Source organism: Pseudophryne corroboree, chromosome 5 (assembly GCF_028390025.1).
Source record: "Pseudophryne corroboree isolate aPseCor3 chromosome 5, aPseCor3.hap2, whole genome shotgun sequence".
In the NCBI taxonomy this organism is placed as follows: Eukaryota; Metazoa; Chordata; class Amphibia; order Anura; family Myobatrachidae; genus Pseudophryne; species Pseudophryne corroboree.
In genome coordinates, this window is record NC_086448.1 from 458,076,852 (window position 1) to 458,095,753 (window position 18,902).

Sequence of the window (18,902 nt, forward strand, 5' to 3'; positions counted from 1 at the left end):
GGGGCTCTTACAGGACAAAGCCCCCAATTCAGACACACGCCTAGCAGAAGCTAAGGCCAACAATGTGACAGCCTTCCACGTGAGAAATTTGACCTCAACCTCTTGTAGAGGCTCGAACCAATCCAATTGGAGGAACTGTAACACCACGTTAAGATTCCAGGGTGCCGTAGGATGCACAAAGGGAGGCTGGATGTGCAGAACCCCTTTCAAGAAAGTCTGAACCTCAGGAAGGGAAGCCAGTTGTTTCTGGAAGAAAATGGACAAGGCCGAAATCTGGACCTTAATGGATCCCAAACGCAGGCCCATATCAACACCTGCTTGCAGGAAGAGGAGAAACCACCCAAGTTGAAACTCCACCGTAGGAAACTTCTTGGATTCACACCAAGACACATACTTTTTCCAAATGCGATGGTAATGTTTAGACGTTACTCATTTCCTAACCTGTATCAGGATAGAAATAACCTTGTTCGGATTGCCCTTCCGAGCTAATATCTGGCGTTCAACCTCCATGCCATCAAATGTAGCCACGGTAAGTCTTGATAAGCGAACGGCCCGTTGCAACAGGTCCTCCCGGACAGGAAGAGGCCTCGGATCTTCCAGCAGTAGATCCAGAAGATCCGCGTACCAAGCCCTTCTTGGCCAGTCCGGAGCAATGAGGATTGCCTGAACTCTTGTTCTCCTTATGAGCTTTAGAATCCTTGGAATGAGTGGAAGTGGAGGAAACACGTGCACTGACCTGAAACACACACGGAGTCACCAGGGCGTCCACCACCACTGCTTGCAGGTCTCCTGACCTGGAACAGTACCTCCGAAACTTCTTGTTGAGACAGTAGGCCATCATCTCTATTTGAGGTACACCCTAAAGATTTGTCACCTCTGTGAACACCTCCGGATGGAGGCCGCAACTCTCCTGGATGGAGATCGTGTCTGCTGAGGAAGTCCGCTTCCCAGTTGTTCACTCCCAGAATGAAGATTGCTGACAGCGCCAACGTGTGCCTTTCTGCCCAGAGGATGATTCTTGTTACCTCCGACATAGCAGCTCTGCTCTTCGTTCCACCCTGTTGGTTTATGTAGGTCACCGTCGTTACATTGTCCGACTGTAGTTGAATGGCCCAATCTCGCAGAAGATGTGCCGCTTGTAGAAGGCCGTTGTACATGGCTCTTAGTTCCAGAATGTTTATTGGAAGAATGGATTCCAGACTTGACCACCTTCCTTGGAAGGTTTCCCCATGAGTGACTGTGCCCCAACCCTGGAGACTTGCATCCGTGGTTAGAAGGATCCAGTTCTGAACCCCGAACCTGAGGCCCTCCAGAAGGTGAGGCATTTTCAGTCACCAGAGGAGTGAAAACCTTGCTTTCGGCGATAGACGTATCCTCTGGTGCATGTGTAGATGAGATCCCGACCACTTGTCTAGGAGATCCAGTTGGAGGGATCGAGCATGAAATCTTCCGTACTGTAGAGCCTCGTAGGAGGCAACCATCTTCCCCAGAAGGCGAATGCACTGATGAACCGATACCCGAGCAGGCCTCAAGATATCCCGGACCATTGATTGTATCACCGCTTTCTCCATCGGTAGAAACACCCTCTGCACTACCGTGTCGAGGATCATCCCCAGGAAAGACAATCTCTTTGTCAGCTCCAAATGTGAATTTGGAAGGTGTATTGTATTTAATACAATATTTTAATAACTTTGTGTATTAAACAAAGTTTGCGTACACTGAGCTATCAGAAAACAAAGGTTTCACTATCTCAGTCTCACTCATAAAATTCCGTATTCCCGAATATTTGGATATGGGATACTCAACCTGTATAACCAACCTGGTGCTGGCTGTGTACGCTTAATAGACTACACAGTAATATACAGCCCCCCCTCCTTCTACAACCCCCTGGTACCGCACAGGATAGCTGGAGTCGTGTGGAGTGACAGCACTCCCTGTCAGCATCTCTGTAGCTGTATCTGCAGGGAGAAAATGGTGCTGAACGCTGCTGGGTCCGCTCTGAGGAGAAGTTCCGCCCCCTGGACATGGCATGTCTTTCCGCACTTTAAATTTTTTATACTGGCCTAAGGATTTTGCTAGCAGCGTTACCGAGGTCCCTGATAGCTTTGAGTGACCAGTGTAGGGTATTTGCGCTGGCTCAGGGCGCCTCTCATAGCGCCGCACTGTGTACCGCTGAGCTCTCCGGAGCGCAGTTAGTACTGCACTCCTACCCTGTTGCCGCCATTCACACTGGCTCCCCGCTTGTCGGGTCGCCGGTGACTCACTCGCCACCGGAATCTTCTGGCTCTGTTAGTGGGTGGCGGCATGCTGCGGGAGTGAGCGGTCACCTCGGGCGGCTAACGATCATCACCCTCAGAAGCTCAGTGTCCTGTCAGCGGAGATAGTGGCCATTAACCTCTCAGGGTTGGACACTACTCCCCCCCTAAGTCCCACGAAGCAGGGAGGCTGTTGCCAGCAGCCTCCCTGTGCCTAAACTCTAAGAAAAAAAATAAAACTAGAGAAACTCCTATGGAGCTCCCCTAGCTGTGACCGGCTCCTCTGGACACATTTTCTAAACTGAGTCTGGTAGGAGGGGCATAGAAGGAGGAGCAAGCCCACACTATTAAATTCTTAAAGTGCCCATGGCTCCTGGTGGACCCATCTATACCCCATGGTACTAATGTGGACCCCAGCATCCTCTAGGACGTAAGAGAAAGTGGGTAAAGGGGAAGTCTATATAATAACAGGGGAACATATAGGTATAGGTACCCAGTAATGGAGTATATAGGTAGTACAGGGGGGAAGTCACACAGCATCGGAGAGTACATAAGTACGGGGGGATGTATATGAGCTGGGAGAGATGGGAGGATTAGGGGGATAATTAGAGGGAGTTGGGAGGAACAGGAGGAAAGAGATGGAAAGGTGGGGGAAAAGATAGAAAAAAAACCCTGCATAATAGCTACTGCCCTGACAAAGTATGGGCCCAATATAGTAAACTTTATTTGAAAGTGCCAAGAAAAACCCCAACAACAACAGAAAGTGCAGTTTATTACATATAATCGGTGGACAGACCACCAAGCAATTTCTGAATCATTGACTAACGACATGTTGTGACATTTAAATAAATACAACACAGTAGGGTTTGCACTTGTCTGTGGGAAGGTTAGTGGTGCCATTTTATGGATGAATTGGCTGGGTGATACTCGGAGAAAGTGCAGGAGAGGCAGCAAATGTGTATATCACAGGGAATTCTGTATACTAGTGTCCGCATTCCTCACATAATAGTGGCGCTGGCACTGTGACATCCCTGTATGTGCGGTCTCTGGCTTGCATCCACACAGTGGCACATGTCACATCAATGATCGTGTGCAGTCTCTGGGTCTGACAGTAGCGGCACATGTCACATCCCCTGTTTGCGGCTCTTTCTCATAAGAGTGTGAGAACCGGTTCTTTCCTCCACCCCTACAGTGTCTCTGCTCCCTCCCCCCTTGCAGGCTGCTGCTGCTACCGGAGGAAGCGAGCAGAGGGGAGAGAGTGAAGGGGAGGGGGAGAGGCCGCTGTAACGCATCATCTGCTGCTGCCGCCGCCTCACGCCTGCTAGTAACCCAGACCACAGCTTGCTCCGACACACTGACCCGGCCGCTCCTCCCGGTCCCTATCCTCCGTATCCTGCTTTCCTGGCAGCTTGAGGTCCCCGGGGACCAGCCGATCCAACCCCCCGCCTTCCCCGCTGCATCATCCGCGGCTCTCGCTTTGTGCAACATCTCCGTTGTTGTTTCCTGATCTCATTCTCCTAATCGCTGCTAAGCAGCCGCCGCCTGCCCCCCTCCTCCCGCATCTCATCATCCCACAGCCCGGATTACTGCTGGTTGCATCCCCCTGCGCAGGAGGAACAGGAAGGGGGACATCTCGGCATTTCCCTCCAGAAGCGCCTCTGGCATCTCCTAGCCTTATAGCCTCGGCAGCGACACCCCCCTCCTGCCTCGCATCACGCTGCCCCCGGCCTGACTGGCAGCGACACCCCCTCCTGCCATCTGGGGAACCTCTGGCTGCTCGTAGCAGTCGCAGGAAAATTGGGATCTACTCAGATTTGCAATTTGCTTTTTCTAATTCGAATCCCCCCCCTTCCCCCCCATATCCCCTACACCCCAGCAGCTCGCTGTTCTCCCCGCCGCCCCCACACACTGAGCACCATGAGGCTAATGAGGAACAGGCGCTGTCCCTCCTCGGAGCTAGGAACTGGCCGGGAACAGGAGCTGACCAGGCCAGTCAGGAACCCATTTGTGCATGACCTGCGCTTCACCCCACTGCAGAAAGCCAAAGTAGGTGCTATGTGTGTGTGTCTGTGCCTGCAAATATGGCCCCCCCAGCACATATGTGCATGTTGTAGTGTCTGTGCTGTCACCTGGCAGATGCCATCTGGGTCCATGGCCTGGCCTTAGCCTGTGCCCATCAGCAACCTCCCCTACTCCACTCTGGTCAGGAGTTGATTTGGCCCATGAGAATGTGTGTATCGGAAGCACACCAGCTGGTACATAATAGCAACACATCGCTGTACTGGTTGTTTTCCCCAAAAGATGCTCAGCAGCAACAGTCCTACTTGTTAGGACAATAAAGTCTATGTACAAGGATGGTGGTCCACTGTCATCCACACAACTTGCTGATAGTGTGATAGGTGTGCTAATTTGTCACATCTTTATATATAAATGTGTAAACAAAACGAAATAAGTTTTGGTAGTGTTCATCATTATCAGATTGTTGTCTGTACATGTATAACATGCTGACTTCATTCTGTGAAGAAATATGTAAACCTTTTAATTAAAACATATAGATTTTCCCAGCTGGTGGGTACCAACCATCGTTTATTACTGCCCTTACTCAGCAGTCATGCTCTCTAATTGACAGGCTCAGTTCCTAGTGACCCAACCCCCCTCTCTTATGAAGACACTACTGAGAAATACGACCACATCTGTTTTATGGAGACCCCATGCCATTGAATGGACCCATTTAGGATCTTAAAGCTGTAGGTGTGATTCCATATTTTGTAATGAAGTCTCCAGCTTTACTTGGCTGCCTACACAGCCTCAATGGTTCTATGGATTGCTACAATGCAATGTGAATAAAGCTATTGTCAGCTCTTTAGGAGAAGCGTGTAATAACTGTTCCAAAATTAGTTATGTTTTGTTCTTTTGTAGCATCTTAGCTCATCGCTTCTGCAGTTTGTTGATGGGTTTAAAGTAAATATGTAACATATGTGTGAAAAATGCAAGCAATGTTAAGACAAATTTTTTAACCCTTAATCAACAGAAAAATCAGATAATTTATTCAGTGTAAAGAATTGATGCTATTAATGCGAATCAATGGTTGATTCAGTATGCAGTCATTTCTCCATTTGCATTGTGTATGCTGACATTTCCCCCAGGGACATGTGTGTACATATTGTTTATGCATGAATGAGGGATTCCTTTCAAATCAAGACACCATTTGTTTCCTTTAAACTTTATTTATTATATTTGTTCTAATTTTTTATATTTCAAACACATTTCACAACAGTTAATTTTTTATTGTATATAGAATTATGTGTTCACTCACGTGCTACAGTTACTGACAATCTTGCAAAGAGTTGAAAGCTTTTCTGATTTGTGCAAATGTATGGTGTAAATAAGTGAATTTGCTGCGGAATAATGATGGGGTTTCGACATAAAATAGGAAATGCTGTGTTTTTACAATGCAGACATGTTGTTTAACGTGATTGCTTAGTGTCAATTATAAGTACTGTCTTGTTAAGCACTTAAGCATGTCCAGTATCTCTGCCTGCAGTTTTTCTTGTGATGGGCCGGATGTATGTTGTCCTTTGGATATGCTCGGCCCCATGTGTAGCTATTGTATTTAATAGTTAAATATGCAGATTTGTTTTCACAACTTGGTAATTGCTTAATTGTGCACAGGGAACCACTTGCTACTGTACATATGGAAAAGTTCTAACATTACAAGTATAGATTTGGCAATACTGCAGTTTAATTGCAATGTACCTTTATATAAAAAAAACTAAAAACTAAATTAAAACACTGCTCCTCCACTTTGGTGCTTGCTGTAATATTTTGTTATTATATAGGTGATCTGTCTATGTCCACTGACACTGATATCTTGTGACCTCACAGAGCCAATCAAGATTTGGCTTTTAAAGATAGCTACTAGTCTTGCAGTTTGTTGATCATAGTGACTCTATACTCTGGACAGTACATGGGGTGGTAAAACTATAGTTAATAATCTTGAGTATTTATATCATGCACAGAAAATGCGTAACCTAATGCATGCATGCTGAAAATCAAAGGTACATTTAGAACAAAGTAAATAGCTGTAACAGAAAGTAACTTGGAAGGACTTTAAATATGCCTGAAGTTTTCTTTAGAATGGAATGCATGTAAAATGAATAAAATAATCTGAACAAGTTCTAAAATAAGCTGTTGGGTGGCATAAAATAAGTATTGTCAATATGACCTATCATGGAGTCTGCTCCTGATTACTTAAAGATCTTCCTGATGTATATCTATAGTTGCTGATATTGTAAGATTCCCTTCTGGGAGATCCTGGAGGAAGAGGTCCCACTTTATTGCAGAAGTGGACTGGATGCGGGAGGTTTTCTTCCAAAAATTCAGGTGTAGGCAAGTTTGTTTCATAATTACTTCAGATCATAAATTAAGTATGTCAGCAGATTAATCCACAAATGTCTGGACCTTGCTGATTTCTTGGTAAAAGGAAATGAACTTCCAGTCTTAGGTGAACCCATTGTGTGTAGTGCTGTAACATTGATATAGTGCTGAGCAAACAGCCTTCGGATAGAGATGGCTTTGTTCGTGTTCACTAGACCAAATATGAGCCTAACTGGAGTTACATGCTGCTTCTAAACTTTGTTACCCCACTGGAGATCTGTAATTCGGATACCTGAGGGGGCTGCCTCTGGGCCACAATCTGATTTTGAAGCTGCCCATACATTAGAGCAGAGGTTCCCAAACGCTGTCCTCAAGGCACCCACACAGTCCAGGATTTAGGTATATCCATGGCTCAGCACAGATGGTTTAAATCAAATTGACTGATGTGCTAATTAAGTCACCTGTGGCCAAGCATGGATACATTTCAGGACCGTTGGGGTGCCTTGAGAACCGCGTTTGGGAACCTCTGCATTAAAGTGACTGGCATACAAGCGATGTCACTAACGCTTTCTCTTGAACTCCCTGGTAGCTTCTGGACAAACAGTATCGTTAGGTCAGCCAAAGGACCTAACGATATATTGGATGATCTGCCATCCACTGCTTCCACATCACTACCGAGATTGCCATATCTTACGTGCAGCAGGTAAGATCTGAAGAAACTACAAACGACTCGCGGGACCGTGCATTGGATTGGTTTTCAATCAGGAAAACTGCACGATTTCTAATGATTTATTGTTCTGATTCATCTAAATCGTGCCATCAGCCTTAAAATTGTCCTAATGTATGGCCAGCTTGAAACATCTTTGATTTTAAAATCCTCTTTTGAAGGAAGAACTCAAGAACTCTGCTTTATATGCTTTATATACTTCCATTTAATGTAACACTTTTGTATGTTGGAGACTTTGCACTTAAACGCAACGGCAATTTGCAGCCTTCGCCCGCAAGTAAATTTCCCCCTTAGTATTTACTTAGCAAAAGGCATTGTTCCTCTCTACCAAAAGTTGCTGCACATTGAATTCAGAAAAAAAAACCTTGTCATTACTAGAGTGTTTATTTGGGATGTAGTTATGTAACCGGCGTTCAGGAGACTGACGGTCACATTACCTCCCCCTACATCCCGCCCCCTCACAATCCCGACGATCGGCATGCCGACCTACAGGGACTATTCCCACTCGTGGGTGTCCACGACACCCGTAGAGTGAGAATAGAACCCGTGGCGACCACAGGTTGCCACTGAGCCCGCGAGGGGCTTGTTGCGCTCGCCCCCCCCCCCCCCCCCGCCGGCATTCCACTGCTGGGATCCCGGCGGAGTTATGCTGACTGGCGGTCTCCCGACCGCCGGTCACGCATACCACACCCGTTTATTTGATTGTTTAAGCTATGTGCTATTAATGTTCTCCATATTTTTGGTAAACGTGTTACATTTATTCAAAAGGGCTCCATTATAATAGCAACTGCCATACAGCAACATTTCTGCATGTTTAAAATATATATATATATATATATATATATATATATATATATATATATATATATATATATATATATATATTTGTTCAGCTCCCCCACAGATCTTAGCTGACAGCACATGAGTTGTGTGGCATGCAAAACTTTCCTGTCATCCTTCAAATTCTCTGTATTCTAATTGCAACATTTTAAAAACAAAGCGAAAAGCAGCACAAAAAAATTGCAGCTTTTTGCTTTGTTTCTATCTCCATATTGATATTTTTTTAAGTGCTGATTGGCGCATGCACAGACCATGCAAACATCTTTTGGAAATGCGCAAAATGTTTGTAATCTCCTCGGCAGGAGAGCCCTTTACCGCAAGCTCTAGAGATGGCATTGTGTTTCTCAAAACAGATGTATAAATAACGTTCATGCACAGCAACTATTTATACCTAACGGGGTCTGCAGGAATGTGTAAGGGGAAATGAAAAGGCAGAGAAATCAGTGATTTCTCCCCACTTTTCTTGTAATTAGGGTTGGAAAAAAACCCTATTAAAAAAACAAACTTTTTTATGGTTTAAACTGTTTTTTTTTTTTTTTTACATGAATGTTAAAATGAAGAAAAAATTGAATCCGGCTTATTATATTAAATTTGTGAAACGTTGCTACACTATGTATTAGAATCCTTGATCAACCATGTTTTAATGCTTTCTAACATTTAAGGGCCGGATTCAAATCCTATCGCAGAGGGGCGATTATTCAGATCTGCCCCGCTATCGCACTTGATAATGTCAAATATTACCTTAAAACATAAAGCTATACACTATTACCGTGGAGCCGCTATGGCCGCTAGACTTATTACACACGCTACGGACTAGGTACGCTATTTGCGTACTGAGTACCGTATGGATACGCACTTAGCGTATCAGACGCTGTGCCGTGGGCGCGACACACGAGCGGCACGTACGCACACGGATCCACGCTTCTTATTAAGCACGCTGTTAGCGCACCGAGTGCCGTATTGATACGCTATTAGCGTATCAGACGCCGTGCCGTGGGTACAACGTACACGCGGCGCGGACACACACAGAGTGATATACAGTAAACCTTAAGTAATGAAACAGTGTAAGGGTGTGCTTATACTTTAAACCTTAGCAGTCTAGTACTGCAACGATGTAATACCTTAAAACCTTAACAATGCTTATACACCTTATAGCGATTGAGACGCTAAGAAAGCCCTTTGCAGGAAAGTGAAAACACAACACCGGTTTGTGGTAAACCACTGGGCTCTAACACCGCAGCGGATTATTCAGAGAAAAGGGGTAAACAGATACAAGTTATACACTACAGGCTAACAAGGAAATCTAAACAGAATAATAGAGAATAATGGCTACAGAGAATATACATACATGGGGAATCGTTCGCAAGCGCGTCCTGGACCAGTCCTCAGCTATCAGGGAGAAAGCCTTCAGAGTCTTGTGTCCGGCCAGGCAAAAGTGGTCTTTTTATACACAACATACATTCACAATACAATGGTCACTGTAATCTCATTGTTCATTGGACACAGGGATGTGTCTCTACATTACAGCAAAGGTCATAGGTGGATTTGAACAGGTAGGCGATGTCCTTTCCCAACTGCTCTGGTGGGAGGTATCCTCTGGATTCCCGCCGCATGTGTAATTTACAGCAAATACAGCTAATGTTCATAATCTACTTTTGTACATAACTATACGCAAAAGCAAGCGATCCTTTCCTAACTAACACCGGAATGTTTCCCTTAAAATACCCTACAGCTGGATACTAGACATCACCTACCAACCTTTGTCTGCCCCTTCCTATCATGCAAAGACGTGTCTCTCTGTCCAGGAACTGTTTAAACTAACATTACTCGCTGACATGATCTAAGGGAACTATATCTACAAAATGCACTATTTGGGTTAAATTTGCTGCGTTCGAGTCGCACGCTACACGCTCACAAACTCTGCCGTAAATACACATATCATGCGCACGAGTCGCCGGAGCGTCTCTTACGCAACTTGCGGATATGTGTACGCACGGGGGACCGGGTGCACGAGCAGCGTGCATGTGCATGAGGGGTTAGTACAAGGGATATGTATTACAATATTTTTCGACTTTGACAGTCGACCCTTTGGCAGTCAACAATAACTGCCACAATCTAAACAATCAAGCAGAGAAATATACAATACAATGAAATACCTATAAATGATTGGGTGGAGGGAGGAGAGGAGTAGGCGGGAAATGTATGGCCTAGTGGGATAGCAAAAGCATGTATGTATGAACTTCATGTCTGGGGGGCATGTATCATCGTGCCGTACATGTTCTAGATAAGTTTCGAGGTATTGCGAAGTATACATTAAATCCTTCTTATCCCGTATTAAGGGTCTGTAAGTGGGCCAACAAACACTACCGAGCTCTTTTCTGCTTCTTGTTCCAACAAATGGGGTGCACATTTAGTTGATGATACATGCATATGTACCTTTATCACCTGTCGACTATGTGTGTCACTACCTGAAGGTTGTAGAGATGAAGATAAGATACATATCACAAATACATTCATATGATAATATGTGCAATTGTCCTTGGGTGTCTGTTGAAGTCTTGTCCGGATAGGTGTATCCTTGCTGTGGGTGATAATCAAAGTCTTTCAAGTGTCCATAAAAAGTCTTTAAAGTCTCTAAAGTGTCTCTAAGTCTGTAGAAATGTCCATCAGAGGTCTGTAGTCTTCTCCATCAAAGTCTTTAGTCTTCAACCGAATGGATGTCTTTTTGCTTGGGAGAAAAAACAAAGGAGAAATGGGTGAAAGAAACGGACCGTGGAATTACGTCTTATCACAACATTGTCTCAATTGATGGATCATAAATTAAACCATTTGTTGTAACAATGCCCTCGCTCCTTAAACTCATCACTTTGGTACTGCGCTTGCACTGCATTAAAATCCGAACACATCTAAATATCAAACCAATCATTATGACAACTCCCAGGATACAAAGGAGAAACTTTCCTACATTCACGATAACATTTTGAGCCCATTCTCCTAAACCTGAGAACCAATTGCGTCGGTTCAACCATGAAACCCAGCCGGTCAGTTCATTACTCACAGCAGCAAGGGTAAGGTTGTGTCTCCTTCGGAACTCCCATTTCAACTGCAAGATATCGTCCATCTTTTGATCTATGACCTCGGTGGGGTCATCAGTGTTGTTTGTAATGTACGTGCAGCACTTCACACCATACTGAGTTGCTAGGGTGACACAATACCCGCCTGTCACCGCTGTGATGTAATTTGAGAACCATCCTGTGCTGGATCAGTTCCGTTTTGTAAGCTTGCAATTCCCACACAGTATACCTGAAGGTGTCATCATACATCTCGGTGATATTGTCTATCAGGTTCGCTAGCGCATGAATATACCTAAAATGTATAATTCCTCTGGCGGTACGGGTGATATCTAACGCGAGTAGGAATTGAATCCCGGTGGATTCGTGGATCAAATCAGAGGCTGCGTGCTCTGTCCTATCTATAAGGGGTCTCTTAACAATGTGTTCGTAATGAGTGTGAGTGTAAGGAGCTTGAGCATTGCGGTGAACGTCTTTCATCTTATTATGGGTAATGGTCATTACTTCTGGCACCACTCTTCCAATGTAACACAATCCCTCTGAGTTTGGGGCAAGCCACTTATACGCCTTCCTCCAGCATATGAAATATGCATCATCGGGGAGAACATATGGGACAGAATATGACATCACCATATTGCAAACCTTCCAGGTGAAAAATCCTATCCCTAACTCTCTCATTTGTTCAGTACACGTATCAGGCTGTATGATATGCGCACAGTATCCTGGTGATACTTCTCCAACCCGCATGGTCCTACTTCCTAGAGTATACCTGTACCGAAAATATCTCCCACCGTCGGCTATTTGGCGTATAAGTTCTGGGTCTACGGGCATTCTATCGGCTCTGTGTGAAAATGCCATGGTTTGGTTGTTCCATGTCACTTCCCAATTTCCCGGCTTTCGGGGATTGGAAATGTTAAAACATATTAAGGACCTATCCACATGATATTGGTCGAGCTTTAAACTAGGAGGCCTAGAAATATTAAATTTCTTGTCCACCGGTCTCCCACCCCTTATTTCAAGTACCTCATCTAGTGTTAAAGGGTACGGTACTAATCCTGACTTGCTCTGACCTTGAGGTACTTGTGAGCACACCCAGCATTCTGTTTGGTTTAAAACCTTACCCACTAATGAGTGATAATCACTCAATGGATGACGGTCCATGTTGATATTAAGGCTGGACTGACATCTCTGGATGCACCCGTCCTCAACTATGTTTTCACAATTCCTACAGATACAATTCTCCTCAGCTAACAATCCTTCACAATGTCTCCTAGTGTCATGACTACCAGATCGTTTTCTGATACTCGCCTTTGCTCGGTGACTGTGTTGCTCTTGGAATTCTACTAATCCGTCCTTGTCATCAGAACCCATTCCAGATCCTTTCTCGACCTCTCTGGTACTCTCACCGAAATAGACTGTTCTGGTCAACAACAGGGTCAACAGGAAAACCCGGAACGCAGTCTCTTGGGGTAAGTCCATCTTGCAGGAGGAGGAAGAAAGAGTGGTAATGGGAGGTGAAGAAAATAATAGAAGGGAAAGAAAACTGGTACGACAACCGCCTCTGGTCTTGTAGTTCTCTGTGCTCAGGTGCCGTGACAACAGTCCTGCCTCTCAACCTTCCCGGAACAGGCACTCCAGTGATACTGTTTCCTCTACACTCTCTGCTCTTTGTCACGGGCTTTCTCTGGGTCAGCGACCTTCTTACAGTGGGACGAGTGGACCCATGTCTCTCTTTCGGCAACCTTCAATGCTGTCGTGCTGGTTAGTAAGACTTGGTACGGTCCTTCCCACCGGTCAATCAGGCAACCTGAGCGTAGAAAATTTCGAGTCATTACATAATCCCCAGGTTCAATGTCATGACAATTACTGTCTGGCAGGTCAGGAATCACCAGCTTTTGATTGCTGTTTTGATTCCTCAACTGCTTGCTCATCTTAACCAAGTACTTTACAGTCACTTCATTATTGCATTTCAAATCATCCTGGGGGTCAATCATTACATGGGGTTGTCGACCAAAAAGAATCTCAAAGGGTGATAGGTTAAGAGGGGACCTGGGAGTGGTTCTGATGCTGTACAATACAAGTGGCAAAGCTTCTGGCCACAACAATCCAGTTTCAGCCATCACTTTGCTCAGCTTGTTCTTAATAGTGCTGTTTACTTTTTCCACTTTCACACTTGCCTGTGGGTGGTACGGAGTATGCAGCTTACTATTAATTCCCATTAATTTGCACATTACCTGAAAGACTTCACCTGTAAAATGGGTACCCCTATCACTTTCAATTATCCTAGGGATACCATATCTGCACACAAATTCCTGCACAATTTTCTTTGCAGTAAACACAGCAGTATTTGTGGCAGCGGGGAACGCTTCTACCCAATTTGAAAACACATCAATACAAACCAACACATACTTTAAATTTCTACAGGGTGGCAATTGTATGAAATCAATCTGTATTACCTGAAAAGGGCCGTCTGTTGGTGGGATATGGGATAGTTCTGTTGGTATTGACTTTCCAATATTCTTCCTCAAGCAGGTAAGGCATGTCATTGCTCTTTTACCCGCATGAGAAGAGAATCCTGGCGCGCACCAGTAGGCTCTTACCAACTTGCACATACCCTCTTTGCCCAGATGAGTCAGACCATGTGCCGCCTCAGCTAAACTTGGAAGGTATGCTCTGGGAGCCACTGGCTTACCCTGTCCATCTGTCCAGAGTCCTGAGGACTCCTGGCCATATCCTTTTGACCTCCAGACTGCCTTTTCCTGTGGGGAACACAAATTTTGCATTTCACTCAATTTTTGTGTGTTGACGGTATGGAATACCATCAGTTGTGTGATGTCTGTCTGTATGAGGGTGCTGGTTGCCGATTTAGCAGCTTCGTCTGCCCGGCTGTTACCAAGTGACACTGGGTCTTGGCTGTACGTGTGGGCTTTACACTTGATAACAGCCACTCTGTCAGGTTCCTGTATCGCTGCTAGAAGTCTTTTGATGTGGGTCGCATGCGCCACGGGTGTGCCAGCTGCCGTCATGAAATTTCTGAGGCGCCATAGGGCCCCGATATCATGCACTACTCCAAAGGCATACCTAGAATCCGTGTAGATATTGGCTGACTTACCCTTAGCCAATTCACACGCTCTGGTTAGGGCGACCAGCTCAGCAACTTGTGCTGAGTGTGGTGGGCCCAGGGGTTCCGCTTCTATGGTACCTTTGTCATCTACGACTGCGTATCCAGTACACAAGTCTCCCGAGTCCGAATGTCTGTGGCAACTACCGTCAGTGTAAAAAGTAAAATCTACGCCTTCCAGTGGGTTGTCACTAATGTCGGGCCTTGCAGTGAAAGTTTGGTTCAAATATTCCATACAATCATGTGTGTCAGTGTCTATACTAAATCCTCCTTCACCATCACTCTCATCCCCCACCCTTTGTGCCTGTCCAGGCACACCTGGGAGATACGTTGCAGGATTTAGTGCGCTGCATCTCCTTATGGTGATGTTTACAGGGGCCATTAGTGCTAATTCCCACCTTGTAAACCGTGCTGATGAGACGTGTCTTGTTTGGGCAGAATTCAGTAAGGCTGACACTGCATGAGGTGTATGGATGGTCAGGTTGTGTCCTAACACTACATCTTCGCTTTTACTCACTAGCAATGCTATTGCTGCAACACTTCGCAAGCATGTGGGGAGAGACCGTGCTACGGTGTCCAATTGTGCACTGTAGTAAGCTACCGGCCTGCTGGCATCACCATGTCTCTGGGTTAAAACACCTGCCGCACACCCAGCACTCTCCGTACCGTACAATTCAAAGGGTTTCCCATAATCTGGCATACCTAATGCTGGTGCCTGTGATAGGCACTGTTTGAGTCTCTCAAATGCCAGTTCGGACTCATCTGTGTGCGAAATCCAATCTGGTTTGTTTGACGAGACCATCTCTTACAAAGGTAAGGCTAGTATGGAAAACCCTGGGATCCAGTTTCGGCAATACCCACACATTCCTAGGAAAGTGCGGATCTGTTGCTGGGTTTGTGGCAGAGTCATGTCGCGAATTGCCTGTGTTCTATCAGCGGTGAGGTGTCTCAGTCCTTGTGTTAAGCAATGTCCCAAATATTTTACCTTGGTCTGGCATAACTGCAACTTATCTCTTGAAACCTTGTGTACCGTATCAGAGAGATGAAACAAGAGCTGTTTCATGTCTCTCAAGGACGATTCGAGTGAATCAGAACACAGCAGTAAATCATCTACATACTGTATTAATACTGATCCGCTCTCAGGTTGAAAGGATTGTAAACAGTCATGCAAAGCCTGTGAGAAAATACTTGGGCTGTCAATGAAACCTTGTGGTAAACGAGTCCAGGTGTACTGTACTCCTCTGTATGTAAATGCAAACAAGTATTGGCTGTCAGGGTGCAGAGGGACCGAGAAGAAGGCGGAGCAGAGGTCAATAACAGTGAAAAATTTCGCAGTAGGAGGGATTTGCATAAGGATGACAGCTGGATTTGGCACTACGGGGAATTGGCTCTCAACTATTTTGTTTATCCCCCTTAGATCCTGCACTAGCCTGTAACCCCTCTCCCCACTCTTTTTCACAGGGAAGATGGGACTATTGGCAGTGCTGGACGTCCTAACTAGGATGCCCTGTTGCAGCAAGCGCTCTATAATTGGGTACACTCCTAATTCCACCTCTGGCTTCAGAGGATACTGTGGGATTTTTGGAGCTATCCTACCATCTTTTACTTGCACTACTACAGGAGCTACATTTGCCATCAATCCAGTGTCTTGTCCATCTTTGGTCCAGAGGGACTCCGGTATCTGGGAGATCATTCCCTCTACCTTGGATGGACACCTGTCTGTAACAGCAGTGTGTGACATTAACCTTTGTGGGGAGTCTAACATATCCTGCACTTCCTGAGCGTGATTCTCGGGTATATCTAAGAAAACACCTTCAGGAGTACAATATATGACACACCCCATCTTACACAGTAAATCTCTCCCAAGTAGATTAGTCGGAGCCGATGCAGATAGCAAAAAGGAGTGCTTGGTCTGCAAAATCCCTATTGTAATCTCTGCTGGTTTACTTAAAGGGTAGTGTTGTACTACTCCTGTTACTCCCATTGCTGGAATTATTTTTCCCGTGATTTTCATACCCACCGTTGAATTTAACACTGACTTGGCAGCCCCCGTATCTACAAGGAAAGGTAGTGATCTACCAGCTACATCAATTGTGACCTCAGGTTCACTTCCAAGGCTCGCAATTAATTTCACTGGCTGCAGACTACAGGTGTGGTCCCACCTCTATGGTTTGTGGTGTCCACCCCCGCAGCGCGCTGGCAGCTACAATATGTGAGGGGGGTAACTGAGAATTTTCAGAGACCTGCCAGTCTCTCCTTGGTGGGTACCTCTTTGTTTCCACGGCATGCGGTCCATTACTTCTCCTCTGCGGTCCCTGATCCCAATTACGTGCGTCATACTGAGTGTCATGTTCTGGTCTAGGGGGTCGATATACCTTATGTGGGTCTTTAAAATTACAGTTTCGTGCGTAATGTCCTTCTCTCTGACAGTTAAAACATTTTACCATATACGACTTACCAACAGGGGTCTGGGGTTTAGGCTGATGTGGCTTCGTTGTCAGGGCTTTGATACTTACGGTCATCAGCTTATCCCCCTGTGACTCCCTGTGCCTAATGATGTTCCGATCATGCTCAATAGCGGACTCTCTTAACGCAGCCACCGAGATACCTCTCCAAATTGGTTGAGTGGTTTGTACCCTGGTTCTCAACACTTCCTTTAATCTGTCCATTAATACGGACACCGCTACCTCCCTATGGTGCACATTATCCTTAATGTCTTCGATCCCAGTAAATCTAGCCATTTCCTGCAGTGCTCGATGTAAATAGTCAGAGGCAGTTTCACCTTCCTTTTGTCTAATGGAGAAAATTTTATTCCACTTGACAACAGTTGGGAAATATACTCCTAACTGCAGATTGATCTGTTTTACGTTCTCCTGTTTGTACTCATCAGTGAGAGGTACTTCTGCATCTAAGTTACAGTCCGCAATTAATTTCACGGGGTCAATATTGGAGGGCAAACATGCTCGTAGCACTCTCCGCCAATCTTTGTTATTGGGTTCGGTGGCGTTACCTAGTTCCCTAATAAACCTCTGACAAGCGGCTAGATCTTTCCTGGGATCGGGAAATTCAGACATAATTGTCCTCAATTCTGTCCGGGACCAGGGGCAATGCATAGCAATGTTCCTGACGGGAGTGATTCCCAGAGCGTCAGTCTTCCCATTGGGGACTGCGATCACCCTGACAGGATTCAGTTCAATTACATCATTCTGGGTTGCTTCTACAATGTGAGGTGCAATTGTTTCTGCATAATGTACAGTACCGTACTTACCTGTGGACACGACCTCACCTGTCCCTCCACTAGGGGCCTTCGCTACTGCTCTTACTGGTTGAGTATCTTGTATGGTGGCTGCTAGAGAGAGTGCCGATATCGTGCTGGGCTCATCTTCTTGGTCGCAGTCCTGAGGGAAGTTTAAGATGGGATACAACTTGCACGGGTTAGCATTAGCATTAATTCATTTTTCTCTAACGTCCTAGTGGATGCTGGGGACTCCGTCAGGACCATGGGGATTAGCGGCTCCGCAGGAGACAGGGCACAAAAATAAAGCTTTAGGATCAGGTGGTGTGCACTGGCTCCTCCCCCTATGACCCTCCTCCAAGCCTCAGTTAGGTTTTTGTGCCCGTCCGAGCAGGGTGCAATCTAGGTGGCTCTCCTAAAGAGCTGCTTAGAAAAAGTTTTTAGGTTTTTTATTTTCAGTGAGTCCTGCTGGCAACAGGCTCACTGCAACGAGGGACTTAGGGGAGAAGAAGTAAACTCACCTGCGTGCAGGATGGATTGGCTTCTTAGGCTACTGGACACCATTAGCTCCAGAGGGATCGAACACAGGCCCAGCCATGGAGTCCGGTCCCGGAGCCGCGCCGCCGACACCCTTGCAGATGCCGAAAAGCGAAGAGGTCCAGAAACCGGCGGCAGAAGACTTTTCAGTCTTCATGAGGTAGCGCACAGCACTGCAGCTGTGCGCCATTGTTGTCACACACTTCACACCAGCGGTCACGGAGGGTGCAGGGCGCTGCAGGGGGCGCCCTGGGCAGCAATGAGAATACCTTGTTCTGGCTAAAAAATACATCACATATAGCCCTTGGGGCTATATGGATGTATTTAACCCCTGCCAGGTCTCACAAACTCGGGAGAAGAGCCCGCCGAAATAGGGGGCGGGGCCTATCTCCTCAGCACACTGCGCCATTTTCCTGCTCAGCTCCGCTGCGAGGAAGGCTCCCAGGACTCTCCCCTGCACTACAGAAACAGGGTAAAAAAGAGAGGGGGGGGGGCACTTTTTTTTTGGCGTTTTTGATATATATTAAGCTGCTATAAGGGAGACAACACTTCTATAGGGTTGTTCCTATATATTTATAGCGCTTGGGTGTGTGCTGGCAAACTCTCCCTCTGTCTCCCCAAAGGGCTAGTGAGGTCCTCTCTTCGATAAGAGCATTCCCTGTGTGTCTGCTGTGTGTCGGTACGTGTGTGTCGACATGTATGAGGACGATGTTGGTGTGGAGGCGGAGCAATTGCCGGT

The 18,902-nt window shown here is 45.9% G+C and overlaps 1 protein-coding gene across 1 annotated transcript in view; it reads left to right on the forward strand.

Annotated features, from left to right (window-relative positions):
• Positions 1–3,425: 3,425 nt before the first annotated feature.
• LPCAT1 (lysophosphatidylcholine acyltransferase 1) overlaps positions 3,426–18,902 on the forward strand; it is a 275,186-nt gene continuing 259,709 nt past the window's right edge. Inside the window, exon 1 of the mRNA XM_063922939.1 lies at positions 3,426–4,301. Within this exon, the coding sequence (XP_063779009.1) occupies positions 4,173–4,301 (129 nt within the window). The 5' untranslated portion in view covers positions 3,426–4,172. The remainder of the gene's footprint in view (positions 4,302–18,902) is intronic.